We start from the raw sequence: 18,217 nt of genomic DNA, 5'->3' as shown, positions 1-18,217 counted from the left end.
GAAGGACAACCATCTCTGCAGCACTCCACCTATCAGGCCTTTATGGTAGAGTGGCCAGACGGAAGCCACTCCTCAGTAAAAGGCGCATGGCAGTCCGCTTTGAGTTTGCCAAAAGGCACCTAAAGGACTCTCAAACCATGAGAAACAATATTCTCTGGTCTGATGAAAACAAGATTGAACTCTTTGGCCTGAATGCCAAGCGTCACATCTGGAAGACCCCTGGCACCATCCCTACGGTGAAGCATGGTGGTGGCAGCATCATGCTGTGGGGATGTTTTTCAGCGGCAGGGACTGGGAGACTAGTCAGGATCAAGGGGAAAGATGAATGGAGCAAAGTACAGAGAGATCCCTGATGAAAACCTGCTCCAGAGTGCTCAGGACCTCAGACTGGGCAAAGGTTCACCTTTCATCAGGACAACGACCCTAAGCACACAGCCAAGACAACACAGAAGTGGCTGCGGGACAAGTCTCTGAATGTCCTTGAGTGGCCCAGCCAGAGCCCGGACATGAGCCCGATCGAACATCTCTGGAGAGACCTGAAAATAGCTGTGCAGCGACGCTCTCCATCCAACCTGACAGAGCCTGAGATGATCTGCAGAGAAGAATGGGAGAAACTCCCCAAATACAGGTGTGCCAACCTTGTAGTGTCATACCCAAGAAGACTTGAGGCTGTAATCACTGCCAAAGGTGCTTCAACAAAGTACTGAGGATAGGGTCTGAATATTTATGTAAATGTTATATTTCCGTTTTTTTATTTTTTTTTTATACATTTGCAAAAATGTATAAAACCTGTTTTTGCTTTGTCATTATGAGGTATTGTGTGTAGATTGATGAGGGGTAAAAAAAACTATTTAATCAATTTTAGAACTCCAGAGGCTGTATAGACTAATGGCTGACAGACCGGATAGACTAATGCTTGAGAGTGAATCCCTGGACTGGACCCGAGTCAGAAAGTAGGACAGATGACATAACAACCTTTGGGTTAGGGTTATTGTGCACAGCGCATTTGGGCGGAAGTGTCTAGGAACGAGATTAGTCACGTAGCAGCCTACTGCAGAAACACTAACCTATTAGTCCAGCAGATATACCCAAATATATCCAAGATCATGCACTTCATGATAAAAGTATCAAACTTGGTACATTATTACTAGATACTTTAAGGAACATTTTAAAGATTGGAGGCAGTCTGGAAAACTTGTCAGTCAACCAGGGTGGCCATTTTAATAAAATGGCTGCCATTCAGATTTTATTTTAGAAGAAAATAGGGTAAAATAATTTCAAACAAAATCAAAATTACTTTTTAATGTTATCTACCCACTAAATAAACATTAATGGGGGTTCATATTGAGGTCATTTTGATGATAGCCCAGCTACTAATCTAAAAAAAAATGGCATGTCTTAAGAAGTATTTTTTGGCTATAGTGCTTCCAGAGGCAGTTTGGAACTCGGTAGCGGGTGATGCAACTGAGGACAGAAGATTTTTACACACTAAATGCTTCAGCACTCGGTGGTCCCGTTCTCTGTGCGCTTGTGCGGTCTACCACTTTGTGGCTGAGCCTAGACGTTTCCACTTCACCATAACAGCACTTACTGTTGACTGGGACAGCTTTAGCAGGGCAGAAATTTTACGAACGGACTTGTTGGAAATGTGACATCATATGATGGTGCCACGTTGAAAGTAAATGAGTTCTTAAGTAAGGCCAGTCTACTGCCAATGTTTGTCTATGGAGATTGCATGGCTGTGTGTTTAATTTTATACACCTGTTTTATACAACAACGGGTGTGGCTGAAATAGTAGAATGCGCTAATTTGAAGGGATGTCCACATACTTTTGTATATATACAGTAGTGTATGATATTCTGTTTTGTGTCAATTTTAAGAAATGTGACAGGAAACCTGCCCTGTACACTCTTAGAAAAAGGGTTCCAGGTAGAAGTATTTGTAAAGTGTTCTAGATGGAACTCAAAAAGGGTTCTACCTGGAACCAAAAGGGTTCTACCTGGAACCAAAAAGGGTTCTTCAAAGGGTTCTCCTGTGGGGACAGCCGAAGAACACTTTTAGATAATTTTTTTCTAAGTGTACACATCACTTTAGGCAAAATCCCATAGGAATGCATTACGTCAAGCAGAAAGACTGGTAACCCATGATAACAAAATGTTTTTATGATGAGAACTTTCAGCCTTCACAAGTAATGAAAAGTCTAAATAAAGTTAGTTAGCTATAGCATCATTTCAGATTTAACCTATCAGTGCTGTAGTGTTATTTTGGGGGATTCCAGAGAGCAAAATAATGAATTTCATTTCTCAATCAATGTTTGCGCTGTACCTACTGAATAATATCATTTGATATGCATAAAATGCATCATCCAAATGCAGTATCTGCATATGCCTACACATATTGACAAAGACATGTTTGTATTTTTAATACCCTCAAACACCAAATTAGGCCTACATAATTTCAAAATATGCCATCAAGCACTTTCAATTGAAAAATTATAATTCTTCTTGTTTTACGGGTGAAACGTCCAAGCTGGATCTGAATGGCCAACCAAAACCAATTGATATCACTCAGTTTCATGGGAATATGCAATTAAATCTGCTTGAGTGATAGTAACTCCTCTTTGTGTGTGAATTTCAGAGCAGATGATGTTAACAAGCTACAGACGACCTGAATTGTTTCCAACAAAGCACATCGATCCTATGGCGCATGCCGCATCATGAGAAAAAAAACATTACCGTTTAGCACAATCATCATTAAATCTCATACGAAATTATGTGGCAGACCGCTACTCCGGAGCCAATCAGATCCCTAGGGCGATATTGGGCAGGATTCACATAACCATATCTGCATAAATAATTGTTTTATTCTTTATTTAACTAGGCAAGTCAGTTAAGAACAAATTCTTATTTTCAATGACGGCCTAGGAACAGTGGCCTCTCTGATCCTATGCATGCCTGTTCAGGGGCAGAACAACAGATTTGTACCTTGTCAGCTCGGGGATATGAACTTGCAACCTTTCGGTTACTAGTCTAACGAGGGGATCTGGAGAACACAATAAGTATGCTATATAAATTTATTTTTTAAAATATTTTGTATAAAAGTGGTGAAAAAGTGTCCCTAAATTTCATCCAAATGTTCAGTATTTTACATTTATTAACCACTTAAAACTGTGAAATTAGTTTTCTTTAAAGTCTACAGATTGCAATGATAAATGGACAAAATCTGTGATGGCATTACAGCCAAAACTACTTCTTTATACATGCCCTAGCCATGTGACATTTGGTGGGTCTATCACAAAGTCCACAGTTTGTTCGCGTAGCCACTGAAATATGGTCAAAAGAATCTCAATATGACCTTAATAGTTAAGGTCTTAAGAGTACTTTATAATCAGAATTACTGTCTATATCGTCTGTGGTGTTTATTTAGTGGGTATGTAACAGTTTAACTATCGTCCCGGGCTCGAACCAGGGACCCTCTACACACACCGACAACAGTTACCCACGAAGCATCGTTACACATCGCGCCACAAAAGCCACGGCCCTTGCAGAGCAAGGGGAACAACTACTTCAGGTCTCAGCGCGAGTGACGTCACCGATTGAAACGCTATTAGCGCGCACCACCGCTAACTAGCTAGCCATTTTACATCGGTTACAGGTACACAACATTAAAAAGTCATTTTGATATTGTTTTAAATTATTTTACTCTATTTATCCTAATAGAAAGTCTGAATGGTGAACATTTTAATAAAATGGTTGACTGAAAGGCTTTCAGGACTGCACTCAATCTTTAAAATGTTCCTTAAGGTATCAATTATTAGTGTACCAAGTTTGATACTTTTATCATAAAGTGCACGATTATTTCACCTATCCACTGGACTACATGGGAAGACTTCTGCCAGACTCTAACTTCTTTCTCTTTTCATGCAGTCAAAAAACATTTGATGGCATTAGAAGAGATGTGACCGCTTTGTTTTGGCCTATTTTCCCATCGCAAACACAAAATCAAGGAAGTCTGCCAGAAACCTCTGACCCAGATAAACAGATTGAAATAGGGAGCATGCTCAGTTGAGACATCGCTGGTCGAAGGCTTTATTGCGCCCTCGGTTTGACTTCAGAGAACCGCCATAGAAAACAAAACAGAGGCAGAACAGAACAGATCTCTATCGGATCGATCACTGTTACTTGTGTTTAAAAATAAAACCATTTTACTCACATATTATCCTAAAGATTGCAGTAAAGTTATATTGAGCTCTTCATAATTCTTCCACTGTTTGAGCTACAAACGCGGGGCAATCCCCAGCACCACTTTCTCACCTAATCAGCATATTGCTGCTCCCATGCAACAGTAGATAGTATCTAATAAATGGATAGTGCCGAGTAAGGGACTCTCGTGTATTGAACAAGAAAAACCCCTCTGCAATAGAGTAGGATTTGGCACCCAATAGCGTACATAAAGAAAGCTTATGCGATCACAGGTTTAGTGATATACTGTACTGTATAATTAAATATTTTGTGCATCCTACAAATCTGCCATGAACAATTTAATGTAATACGATTTGATTTGGGGACAAAGTGCCCAAGAATAGAATAAGCCACCTGATTTGCGCAAAACATCTTGCACCACCTTGTACATCTCACAATGCATATTTCATTGAGTGAGTCTTCCTAAAAATATGTTGACATTTTGTGGAAGGAAATGTTTCTGCGGCCATTTAAATAAATTGACACATTTTACTTCTTAAAGTTTAGATTACATATCATTGACCTGTCACCGAGCCGCGTGAAATGTCTTTGTGTTGTGATCTATTGCATTACGCTGCTGCTACTCTCTGTTTATCATATATGCATAGTCACTTTACCAGTGCTCCAGCACATTGGCTAACCGGGCTGTCTGCATTGTGTCCCACCACCCGCCAACCCCTCTTTTACGCTACTGCTACGCTCTGTTCATCATATATGCATAGTCACTTTAACCATGTCTACATGTACATACTACCTCAATCAGCCTGACTAACCGGTGTCTGTATGTAGCCTCGCTACTGTTATAGCCTCGCTACTGTATATAGCCTGTCTTTTTACTGTTGTTTTATTTCTTTACCTACCTATTGTATACCTAATAATTTTTTTGCACTATTGGTTAGAGCCTGGAAGTAAGCATTTCACTGTAAGGTGACCTGTTGTATTCAGTGCACATGACAAATAAACTTTGATTTGATTACAACAATTCTTTATTTTTAAAAGTAGTCTATTTACAATAATTCTCACTAGCATAGTTTTAATGGCCCCTTGGAATGTATGTGCATCAAATGCCACTCAACATTTCGAGACATTGACTGTATGTTTGTTTATTCCATGTGTAACTCTGTGTTGTTGTTTGTGTTGCACTGCTTTGCTTTATCTTGGCCAGGTCCCAGTTGTAAATGAGAACTTGTTCTCAACTAGCCTACCTGGTTAAATAAAGCTGAAATAAATAAATAAACAAATAAAATCAGCATTGCTTTGGGTGCAGACATTAGTTATTTCCTCAAAACTTGCTGGATCTGAGCAGGTCTCGCACATTTATTGCCGAGCTCTGCTCAGTTTAGTATTACCCCCCCTCCCCGGGAAAATCCTAATAAGGACAAGGAAGTGGAAACCCACCGGAACTGATCCTTGTGAAGGCAAGACCTTATATGGCATGTCGTGGCTGGGGTTTCCGGCAATGGCGGTGCGCTGCATAGATAGGACGTGTGCATTTACTCCGAAAACCACGGCAAAGCAGCAGCTACCGTCGTGTATTTCTAGATTTAAACTATTTTTGTTATAATATGCACCGTGTGAAATCTATGAATATTGCAGAATATGTTGATAAACAGTCTCCAGCTCTCCCCATTTACTCCGACAAGCCTTCGGTGTCCTCAACTGCTCTGTCTAAATATGGTCTTCCTCCTGTCCTTATTTGGACATCTACGTCACGGCAAGAGGCTTTATAAAGTGGTGGGAATCCTCAGCCTAGTGAAACAGCCCTCGGAGTTTAACAGAGCCCATGTCAGTACAGAGCAGGAAGCACCGTAGTACGTTAGCGAAATTATTCGTACCAAACACGTGAACTAAAAGCGAAAAAGTTCATCAAAAGGGAAAACACAACAACTACACATTTCTTTATTACAAATCGGGATAACTAGAAGAAGAAAAAAATGTTTTAATTCCTACCGTTATGGGAATGAATGAACCACAAGATCGTTATTGAAGACTGGGAACTTTTGCGAAATTGAATGCAGCAAAGTCTTGCAGATCTTACAGCATTGGATTCCTCAGACCATCCTCCTCAACAAGAGCAGCAGCAGCATATTCAGCTGGCTGGTAATCTCCTCTCACCTGAGACAAAAAGCTGCAGCGTCAGCTGCGTCTCCACCTCCTCTGTTTCTCCATACAGTCAGAGCACCGGCAGCACAGCACCATGGCTGCAGCCAAGACAGAGATGCTCCCCTCAGCCCTGCAGATCTCAGACCCACTGGGCTTCTCCTACTCTCCCATGGACAGCTACCCCAAGCTGGAGGAGATGATGTTGCTCCACTCAACAGGGACCCCCTTCCTGACTGCCTCTGCACCAGACGGTGTAGGCTTTGGTACCGGGGAGCCAGGAGACTCATACAACCATCTGACTGGAGGTAAGGGCTGCTCCAACTCCTAACTCTTTATGGTTTTATACATGGCAATGCGCATAATTAATGAGGTTGCATTTCAGTTCTGACATAGCCTGCAGTCTATGCAAAAACATAGGAATAAGCTAAGAGGTTTTAATAAATAATAAATAGCTTTACAAAATAATTATTACTATTATAGCGCTTAGAGCTATACTGGTATTTATTTTTTTGATGATTTAAATGATCTTGTAGTGTGTCAGCATTTGCTCCTAGTAACGTGATGTGGGGTGGGGGGGTCTGCCATCTGTAGAAAATGTCAATGTTATGTTTAACGCTCGCTGTTTGTTGTTTCAGATACATTGCATGATATCTCTATCGGCTGTGAGAAGTCTCTCATGGAGCAGACCTACTCAACCCCTCGCCTGCCTTCCGTCTCCTACACAGGGAGGTTCACCCTGGAGCCTGCAACCAGTTGCAGCAACAGCCTGTGGCCAGAGCCATTATACAGCCTGGTCAGTGGGCTAATGGGCATGTCCCAACCACCCACCTCAGCTGCCCCATGCTCATCTGCTGCTCCGGTCAGCTCCTCCTCCCACACCGTGAGCTGGCCCGTCCAAATCGGCGACACCAGCACCACCTACTGCAGCGTCAGCCCTGACCTCTTCCCTGACTCCAACCAGTCCTTTCCCAGCCCCTCAAACAGCTCAGTCCAGTACCCACCACCCGCCTACCCCAGCAGCAAGACATGCTCCCCCAACATGTCTCTGCCCATGATACCAGACTATCTATTTCCTCAGCAGCAGGGTGAGATCAGCTTGCTGCCCCCTGACCAGAAGCCTTTCCAGTGTCAGAGCATCCAGCAGCAGCTCTCCCTCACGCCCCTCTCCACCATCAAGGCTTTCGCCACACAGACTGGTTCTCAGGACCTGAAGGGCTCCTACCAGTCTCAGCTGGTGAAGCCTGGCTCTCAGGACCTGAAGGGCTCCTCCTACCAGTCTCAGCTGGTGAAGCCCAGCCGCATGCGCAAGTACCCCAACCGCCAGTGCAAGACTCCGCCTCACGAGCGGCCCTACGCCTGCCCCGTGGAAACGTGCGTCCGCCGATTCTCCCGTTCAGACGAGCTGACACGCCACATCCGCATCCACACGGGCCAGAAGCCCTTCCAGTGCCGCATCTGCATGCGCAACTTCAGCCGCAGTGACCACCTGACCACGCACATCCGCACGCACACGGGCGAGAAGCCCTTCCCCTGCGACATCTGCGGCCGCAAGTTTGCCCGCAGCGATGAACGAAAACGGCACACCAAGATCCACTTGAGGCAGAAGGACAAGAAGGTGGAGAAGGCAGGGTCCGCCCCCATGGCCATCCCTTCCCCAGTCTCAGGGTACTCCTCCCCCTCCACATCATACCCCTCTCCCAGCTCCTCATACCCCTCCCCAGTGCCGTCCTCATACCCCTCCCCAGTGCCGTCCTCATACCCCTCCCCAGTGCCGTCCTCATACCCCTCCCCAGTGCCCTCCTGCTACTCCTCCCCGGTGCACAGCTCCTATGGCTCCCCATCAGTCAACACCATGTACTCCTCAGCCTCCAGTACATTTCAAACGCACGTATCCACCTCGTACGGTTCCCCCACAAACATTTACAGCTCCCCTGTGGGCACTCCTCAGTCAGACCTGCAGTCCACCCTCTCTCCAAAGAACATTGACATCTACTAAGACTTTCATATCTTTACTTATCATTTATTTCTGTTTGAAAAGAACAAGCAAACATTGTTACCTTTTCGAAGGCACTTTTTCTCCCCCTGTGTTCATACAGCACTTAATGATCATGAAACGTATCCTATAGCGACAGAGGATGGAAAGGGAACGGTTTCTCTCTTCAACTCAACCCCAGTACTTCAACGAGCCTTCTGATATGTAGAGAGCAAAGGATATTAGGATTTTGGTGGGACTTTTTGATACTGACAGCCTGAAATTCAAAAATACGCAGACCGCACCGTGTATCAGTGTATCTGTGTCTTTTTTGACTTTGTAGATGATTGTTCTTTACATGGTATCATGGGAACTTGTTGGCACCATGTTTCTCTGAATACGTTTTCTCGTATGTAGTAACAATGGTGAAACCACATTTTATCGGAGAAGTACTCGAGCATGTTTACTGTAAGACACATTTGTTTCTATTGCTTTGTATATTACCCATTGGTACTCTCTTCCCTGTTCCTTTTTTCAACATGGATTCATGAAAAAAATAATTTTTCATTATTAACATTTTTTTGTGCCTTTTGGTGAAGCTCAGCAAACTAAACTCTGTTTTGTGATTTGGATGCGTTGCATCTGAAGTAGCCTTAGAATGGGAAGTGTATTCGTCACGGATTGTAAGGGATGATTTGGAGGGAACCGAGGTCATCGCTTACACAAGAATATAAGTGAAAAAAATATATATATTTTTATAATTGAAAGCGTAAATATGTACATATTCAGCAGTCAAAACGTTGTTACCTACTGAGTAGGCATGGGATTTTTGCATGTTATTTACATGCAGTTCATTATTTTGTGGTCAGTTGTAATTGTAAAACCAAGTGACTGTTTTTGGTTTCTAAAGACATTGAATGCGCTTTGCTGCCAAGGATATTGGTGTACATGATATCCTTTAAGAAAAGGGATATTAATAAAATATCAATATATTATGATAAAATGGAGTTTGTATTCAAATGTTCTATATCAATAGTTGCCTAATTTTAGCAGAGACGTACACTCAAATTAAACCTCCAAAAGCACACATTAATAGTATTTGTTGAAAAGAAAATAATGTAATTTAAACTGAGCAAATGCACATTAGTCCAGAATATGGTATTTTATGTCCAATACCACTAGATAATTTATAGAGCAGAAGCAGCGTAGTGGCGACCCTCTTCTCCTCCCTCGCTATCTGAGAGGAGTCCGACTGAGTGTTGTCGTGATGTGTGCTTCTTCTTCTCCTCCCTCGCTATCTGAGAGGAGTCCGACTGAGTGTTGTCGTGATGTGTGCTTCCCTGACGCTGGCTGTATCCCAAATGGCACCATATTCCCCAGGGCCCTGGTCAAAAGTAAGTAGTGTGATATACACAGTGCACAAAACATTAAGAACACCGGCTCTTTCCATGACATAGACTGACCAGGTCAATCCAGGTGAAAGCTATGATCCCTTATTGATGTCACTTGTTAAATCCACTTCAATCAGTGTAGATGAAGGGGAGGAGACGGGGTTAAAGAAGGATTTTTTTAAACCTTGAGACAATTGAGACATGGATTTTGTATGTGTGCCATTCAGATGTTGAATGGGGAAAGACAGATTTCCGTGCCTTTGAACAGAGTACGGTAGTAGGTGCCAGGTGCAACGCTGCTGGGAACTGCAACACTGCTTAGTTGAACCACCCAAAGGCCATCCAGACAACTTGACACAACTGTGGGAAGCATTGGAATCAACATGGGCCAGAATCCCTGGGGAACACTTTCGACACCTGACAAATTGAGACTGTTCCGAGGTAAAAACGTTGGGGGTGTTCAACTCAATATTAGGAACGTGTTCCTAATGTTTTCTACAGTCAGTGTATAAGGAAAAGGGTGCAATTAGGGGGACATCCGGTGTTGTAAATAGACAACAGTTTTAGGTCTCTTCCAAGCTTCTGTCAACTCTCACACACACTGTCAGCTCATAGATCCCATGTGGGATGTTGTTAGCCAATTACACTGCCTTCATAAAGTCTTCATACACCTTGACTTATTCCATATACAGCCTGAATTTAGATTTTGTGTCACTGGCTTACACACGATACCCATAATGTCAAACGTGGAATTATGTTTTTTTAGAAATGTTTACAAATGTATCAAATGTGAAAAGCTGCAATGTCTTGAGTCATTAAGTATTCAACACCTTTGTTATGGAAAGCCTAAATAAGTTTAACAAGTCACATAAGTTGCACGAACGAACTCTGTGTGAAACAATAGTGTTTAACGTGATTTTTGAACGTCTACCTCATCTCTGCACACCACACGTACAATTATCTGTAAGGTTCCTCGGTTGAGATTCTCAAACGATGATTCAACCACAAAAACCAGGGTGGTTGTGCTATACCTCACAAAGAAGGGCACCTATTGGTATATTACATTATTTAACCAGGAAAGTCAGTTAAGAACAAATTCTTATTTTACAATGACGGCCTACTGGGGAAAAGTGGTTTAACTGCTTTGTTCAGGGGCAGAACGACAGATTTGTACCTTGTCAGCTCAGGGATTCAATCTAGCAACCTTTCGGTTACTGGACCAACACTCTAACCACTAGGCTACCCTGCCGCCGCTACACTCTAACCACTAGGCTACCCTGCCGCCTCTACACTCTAACCACTAGGCTACCTGCCACCCCAGGTATAAAAAAAAAGAAAAAAAGAACACAAAATCAGACATTGAATATCTCTTTGATTATGGTGAAGTTATTAATTACACTTTGGATGGTGTATCAATATACTCAGTCACTACAAAGATACAGGCGTCCTTTCTAACTCAGTTGCCCGAGAGGAAGGAAACCGCTCAGGGATTTCATCATTAGGCCAATGGTGACTTTAAAACAATTACTGAGTTTAAATGGCTGTGATAGGAAAAATCTTAGTATGGATAAACAACATGGGAATTACTCCACAATACAAATGACAGAGTGAAAAGAAGGAAGCCTGTACAGAATAAAAATATTTAAAAAAACATGAATCCTGTTTGCAACAAGGCACTAAAGTAATACTGCAAAACATTTTGTCCTGAATACAAAGTGTTATGTTTGGGGCAAATCCAACACAACAAATTACTGAGTACCCCTCTTCATATTTTCAAGCATGGTGGTGGCTGCATCATGTTATAGGTATGCTTGTCAAAGGCAAAGAGTCTTTGACAAGAAATGGAATGGATCTAAGCACAGGCAAAAGCCTTATGGAAAGCGTTGTTCAGTCTGCTTTCCAACAGACATGGTGAGACAAATTCACCTTTCAGCAGGACAATAATCTAAAACACAAGGCCAAATCTACACTGGAGTTGCTTACCAGGATGACAGTGAATGTTCCTGAGTGGCCTAGTTTCAATGTTGACTTAAATCGGCTTGAAAATCTATAGGTAAGACTTGCAAATAGCTGTCTTGCAATGATCAACAACCAAGTTGAAAGAGCTTGAAGAATTTTAAAAAGAGAGAGAAAAAAAAAGGCTCACTGCTGTAATCACTGCCTGGGGTTATTCTAACATGTGTTGACTCAGCGGTGTGAATACTTATGCAAAAGAGATATTTCTATATTTAATTTTCAATAAATTTGCTCAACTGTATTAAAACGTGTTCACTTTATCATTATATAGGTATTGTGTGTAGATGGGTGAGGAACAAATCAATTTACTCCATTTTGAATTCGGGCTGTAACACAACAAAATGTGGAATAAGTCAAGGGGTCTGAATACCTTCTGAAGACACTGTATAAGTGTTGTTAGTGTTCTTTTAAGGATGCCTTTAATAACGCTGTGTTGCTGTCGGATCCCTTCACCAACGTTGCATTAAGGATTGTGGACAAACCTTTTGTCACCAAGGTTTTAAAGGAGCAATGGTGTAATCAAGAAAAACACATTTACGTTACACAATAATGTAGCAGAACTGCTTATTCAAATGAACCCTAAAGCTTATAGGAGCTACACGGCGGAAATAACTTAAGTTTGATACATTTTCAGTTATCACAGAGTAGAAAGAATAGACGCGATACAATTACACAAGGATAGGTGACGTAGAGGACCAAATAAACCTGGACATTTTTTTGATACCTTCCAAATGATCTAATATTACCCGCACAGTGCAGTGAAATATCTCTCTCAAACCAAATGTCAGCTAAAACAGTGGATAACAACAGGCTATAACCAAGGCAACAAAATGTAAATGAGGTGTATTACTTCCAAGTTCATAAACTAACAGTAGCGTGAAGTTATAACGACCGTGTGCTTTTGAAATAGATCCAAAAATACATTTCTGGTGTTTTCTTTCAGGTCTGCTTTCTATCAGCACTATGGCCTCATTACAGGAGAAACTCTCCGCTGGGCTCTAACTCTGATTCCTCTCCATCAAGCCACTGTAGTGATGGGAACATATGGCATGGAAGACTTGAATATGTTACGTTAGATTCAGCCTTTTTTTTTTACGTAGTCTATGTCAGAAACCATCCCATAATGTGACCAGACTAGGTAATGGATATCACAAGGGTCTCGACAAGTTTCCAATCCATTAAATAATCTGCTTGGAATTTACAACTGGAAAAGACGGAGGGTTTTACAGTAATCGATGATTTCATACTTTTCACTTGCTTATTGAATGAACGATTGCAGTAGATTTAGATCCCAGGAGCTAGAACACAGAGGGTCATTGTGGACATGGGACCACAGCCCTCTGTTGTAATAGGACGTGACATCGCATGGTGGGAAATATCTGCAATGATAAACCACAAAGCTTGTCAAATCTTCCCCATAGCCATGGAGACTTGATCGAATGACTAACATCCATGACAAATTGGTTTGGACAAGATTTTGTTTATGACACAGTTTGTGGAAATAGGTCTGATATTATAGATCTGTCTTGGCAGATTTGTGAATTTCGTCACCACCACACACCCACTTGCAAATTCACAATTTTATATTTTATTCTATTAGCTTGCCCTTATTTTCAGGAATCAGTATTAGTTCATGTCGGAGAAAAAAAAGTGTTTGTATTAAAGAGAAGAAGGGATACTCAAACTGTTCCACACCTAAAACCTCACTAGGCTTTTGCCATATTTCCCATCTGCAGTATTTGTCTGGATTCTAGAGCCGTTACATAAATGATTAAGAGGGTGAGGAGCCATGGAGGTCTTTCCACCCTCCTTTTGGCAGAGGAACAAGTGGGCCTCAAGGGCCTCTCGACCACAGGCTCTCTGGTCCGACACTGACCTGCAGTCCCGTTCAACTCACAACCAGACACGGGGAGTATTCAGCGTGTGCCTTAACTCAAGGCACGGCAAAGGCTTCGTCATGCTGGGAATTGCACAACCTATTAGAAACAGAGTTTTACAAGATTGTACATTCAAATCAAATCAAATCAAATCGTATTTGTCACGTACGCCGAATACAACAGGTGTAGATCTTACCGTGAAATGCTTACTTACAAGCCTTTAACCAACAATGCAGTTGAAGAAAGTTTAAGAAAATGTTTGCTAAATAAACTAAAGTAGAAAATTAAATAAAAAGCAGCGCCATAAGTTTACATAACAATAATGAGGCTATATACAGGGGGTACCGGTACCGAGTCAGTGTGCAGGGGGAACAGGTTAGTAATGGGGCTATATGCAGGGGGTACCGGTACCGAGTCAGTGTGCAGGGGGTACAGGTTAGTAATGGGGCTATATACAGGGGGTACCGGTACTGAGTCAGTGTGCGGTGGTACAGGTTAGTAATGGGGCTATATACAGAGGGTACCGGTACCGAGTCAGTGTGCGGGGCTACAGGTTAGTAATGGGGCTATATACAGGGGGTCCTGGTACTGAGTCAGTGTGCGGGGGTACAGGTTAGTAATGGGGCTATATACAGAGGGTACCGGTACCGAGTCAATGTGCGGGGGTACAGGTTAGTCGAGGTCATTTGTACAGGGGTAAAGTTGCACATGTAAAGTTGCACATGTGACATGCTGGTAGAAATGAGGTAAAATGGATTTAAGTTCACCTGCATTAAAGTCCCTGGCCACTAGGAGCGCCGCTTCTGAATGAGCATATTCTTGTTTGCTTATGGTTTTATACAGCTCCTTGAGTGCGGTCTTAGTGCCAGTATCGGTTTGTGGCAGATAATATATGGCTACGAATAATATAGATTAGAACTCTCTTGGTAGATAGTGTGGTCTACAGCTTATCATGAGGCCAGCATCCCAGAGTCTTACTGTTGACATTGAGACTGGTGTTTTGCGGGTACTATTTAATGAAGTTGAGTACTTGTGAGGCGTTTGTTTCTCAAACTAGACACTCTAATGTACTTGTCCTCTTGCTCAGTTGTGCACCGGGGCCTCCCACTCCTCTTTCTATTCTGGTTAGAGACAGTTTGTACGATATCTTTAGTTTCTTGGCAATTTCTTGCATGGAATAGCTTTAATTTCTCAGAACAAGAATAGACTGACAAGTTTCATAATAAAATCTTTGTTTCTGGCCATTTTGAGCCTGTAATCGAACCCACAAATGCTGATGCTCCAGGTACTCAACTAGTCTAAAGAAGGCCAGTTTTATTGCTTTTTTAATCAGGACAACAGTTTTCAGCTGTGCTAACATAATTGCAAAAGGGTTTTCTAATGATCAATTAGCCTTTTAAAATGATAAACTTGGAATAGCTAACACATCGTGCCATTGGAACACAGGAGTGATGGTTGCTGATAATGGGTCTCTGTACGCCTATGTAGATATTCCATACAAAATCAGCCGTTTCCAGCTACAATAGTCATTTACAACATTAACAATGACTACACTGTATTTATGATCAATGTGCTGTTATTTAAATGGACAAAACTGTGCTTTTCTTTCAAAATCAAGGAAATTTCGAAGTGTCCCCAAACCTTTGAACGGTAGTGTAGTTGCTCTGTCCTCCTGATGCACAGAAAACCCAGCCAGCTCTATATTATCCATTTTGAAGTTCAGCCATGACTCGGTGAAAGATTAGATAATATAGTTTGTAATGTCCCGCTTGTAGGATAGTCTTGGTTGTAGATAATCCAGTTTATTCTCCAATCATTGCATGTTGGCCAATAGAACGGATGGTCGTGGCGATTTACTCACTCACCTACGAATCCTCACAAGGCACTCCGACCTCCGCCCCTCGTATCTCTCTATTTTCTTCACGTAAATGACAGGGATTTGGGCCTGGTCTCGGGGAAGCAGTATATCCTTCACGTCGGACTCATTAAAGAAAATATCTTCATCCACTTCGAGGTGAGTAATCTCTGTTCTGATGTCCAGAAGCTCTTTTCGGTCATAAGAGACAGTTAGCAGAAACTTTATGTACAAAATAAGTTACAAACAATGGGGGGGAAAAAAAAAATAGCACAGTTGGTTAGGAGCCAGTAAAATGGCAGCCATCCTCTCCGGCGCCGGAGTCATATTGATGTGCGTGTTTAACACTTAATGTTGTGCTCCTAAATATCAAACCTATAACCCCTCTGTTTGTAGCAGTGGCTGTAGTTATCCAGATGCAGAGTACTCCTTTTACATGGATGGTTTAGTGAGGTCCTCGGATCGGCCCCGCTGAGGTCGGTCACGGCCCTGGCGGAGCGCCGAGAAGACGATCAAACTTGACTATCTAGAGGAAGTAAAAGTCGGAAAAAGACGAAACAGAAATCTAAGTCTTAGAATGGGGTAGTCTCTCACTTACCCCACCTCTCTCCCTATGAACAACAGGTATCCCTGAGCAACAGGTATCCCTGAACAACAGGTATCCCTGAGCAACAGGTATCCCTGAACAACAGGTATCCCTGAACAACAGGTATCCCTGAACAACAGGTATCCCTGAGCAACAGGTATCCCTGAACAACAGGTATCCCTGAACAACAGGTATCCCTGAACAACAGGTATCCCTGAACAACAGGTATCCCTGAGCAACAGGTATCCCTGAACAACAGGTATCCCTGAACAACAGGGATCCCTGAGCAACAGGTATCCCTGAACAACAGGTATCCCTGAACAACAGGTATCCCTGAACAACAGGTATCCCTCCAATCCCTGTCCATGTCTCTGGTGCATGCGGCAACAGGCCCAAAAGCAGGTCTATAGGGATGATATCAACGTTGGTGTCAGACACACAGAAAATAAAAACATTTGGGAAAACATTTTTGGACTGGACTCAATGGTGCTCCTTGATGTTGTAGAGCAGAATATGGGGTCTTCTATTCCTTAGGGTTGGTAGAGCATCCCCTTTGTCTGGCACCCAACAACTATCAAAGAGCTTGTTTGCTAAGATCGCTTTTCACACTGCTAAATATTGTATTGTACGGTTTAGCAGTGTTGCAGGCGGTGGTGAACTTTCAAACACCATCACTGTGAGTCTTACAGTATGTTACATATTCTCCCTCATCTTTAAAAGATGGGAGGCTATTCTCTTGGGTCAGAAATATGGAATACATAGAGTATACTGTAAACTCTCTTTCATACGTTTCTGCTGTGTTACAGTGTAGTATGACGTATAACCTTTAATAGACACAGCTATTAATTTACCTTTATTTTCTCTTATGCTTCTCTTCTCTGGGAATGTACACCGTGGGAGTTGAATATCATTCATTATTTGGGGTAATGAGTTCAGGCAAGTTTAATAAAGTTTAGTAAGCAACACATAGGTAATGTCTGATTAACAGTAGCATTCTCATAGAACTGGCACTCTAGGATACTTTATCAGGCACAACACTTACATGCCTACGGTTTCTTTTTTTATTATCTCAAATTATCCCTGTTACAAATATGAACCTCAGTAACTACAGTATATGATGGTCTGAATCACAGTAATGCTTCGGTTATAGAACTGTGCCTAACTGTGATTTGCAATATAATTACTTGAGAATAATTGCATATTACACCGTGAGCCAATGTAAGCATTGTGTTCTGAAGAGTGTGGATCCTGCTGCTTTGAAATGAAGGCCTGTTCACATTTTTGTATAAGACTCTGCCAATTATGACATTGTGCATCACCAATTTACAAGCTAAAAATCAGTGTGAGTGAGTATGGCTCTCTTTATGAATCTTTCGAAATATGTCACACAGGAGAAAAGCACAGATTTTCACACCGAATATTGGCAGTTACTGTATAACAAAAGTTATAAAAATGCATTGACAGCAATTAAAGCTATGTTGTGGGGAACGAGGAGTGGGTGGGCTGCAATGTACTGAACAAGTGCAAATGTCTGGCCTTCTCCCACTATCCATCTCACCTACAGCTGTCCCCATCTTGGTGAAATTTGACCAGGCTAATTTTAGACCCCAAAAAATGACAAAGTCAAAGTTGGTTTCGCGCATAGTGTTGTCACAAAGAAACGATTACAGAATCATTGGACAGATGGGAACGTCCTCTCAGCTGTCCCTACAACAGATGTTGAAATGTGGGTGCGGGACTGGGTATACAGTATGCTGCCTGGCATCTGAGATGATTCCCATAACTCTTCATAGTTCATGGTTTTATTGTCTGCACAGTGGCACTTGTTTTGTCCCCCAAGGCTGATCCCTGATGAAGAACCCCTAATTTTTTCCCATAATGAGGTTGTGTAATAGGAGCATAGAATGTTGACACAGTCTGTAGCGAAGATGAGGGTAAAGCATTGTCTTCTCTTTAAAGCTTTTATAGGGCTGTCCCCCCCCCCCCCCCCCTCCCCCTGACGACCATATTTCTCTCTGAAAGCTGCGTTTCCATGTCAACCAACCTAAGCTCTTATGGAACAGAAGTGTGGGGGTGTGCAGGTTCTCTCTGGTCCCTGGAAAGCTTTGTATAATTTTGATATTCATGATGTCCATGAAGAACTCTTTAAGTCTCTCCATTAAATCTTTTGATGAGA

The 18,217-nt window shown here is 42.2% G+C and overlaps 1 protein-coding gene across 1 annotated transcript; it reads left to right on the top strand.

Moving 5' to 3' along the window:
- Nucleotides 1–6,010: 6,010 nt before the first annotated feature.
- LOC110533389 (early growth response protein 1) lies at nucleotides 6,011–9,319 on the top strand. Its single transcript, XM_021617535.2, has 2 exons — nucleotides 6,011–6,649; nucleotides 6,980–9,319. The coding sequence occupies exons 1-2, from the start codon at nucleotides 6,439–6,441 to the stop codon at nucleotides 8,338–8,340; spliced, it is 1,572 nt and encodes a 523-aa protein (XP_021473210.2). The 5' UTR covers nucleotides 6,011–6,438; the 3' UTR covers nucleotides 8,341–9,319.
- Nucleotides 9,320–18,217: the final 8,898 nt, after the last annotated feature.

The sequence above is a fragment of the Oncorhynchus mykiss genome, chromosome 10, assembly GCF_013265735.2.
Source record: "Oncorhynchus mykiss isolate Arlee chromosome 10, USDA_OmykA_1.1, whole genome shotgun sequence".
NCBI lineage: Eukaryota > Metazoa > Chordata > Actinopteri > Salmoniformes > Salmonidae > Oncorhynchus > Oncorhynchus mykiss.
This window is presented reverse-complemented; position numbering and strand designations above follow the sequence as displayed.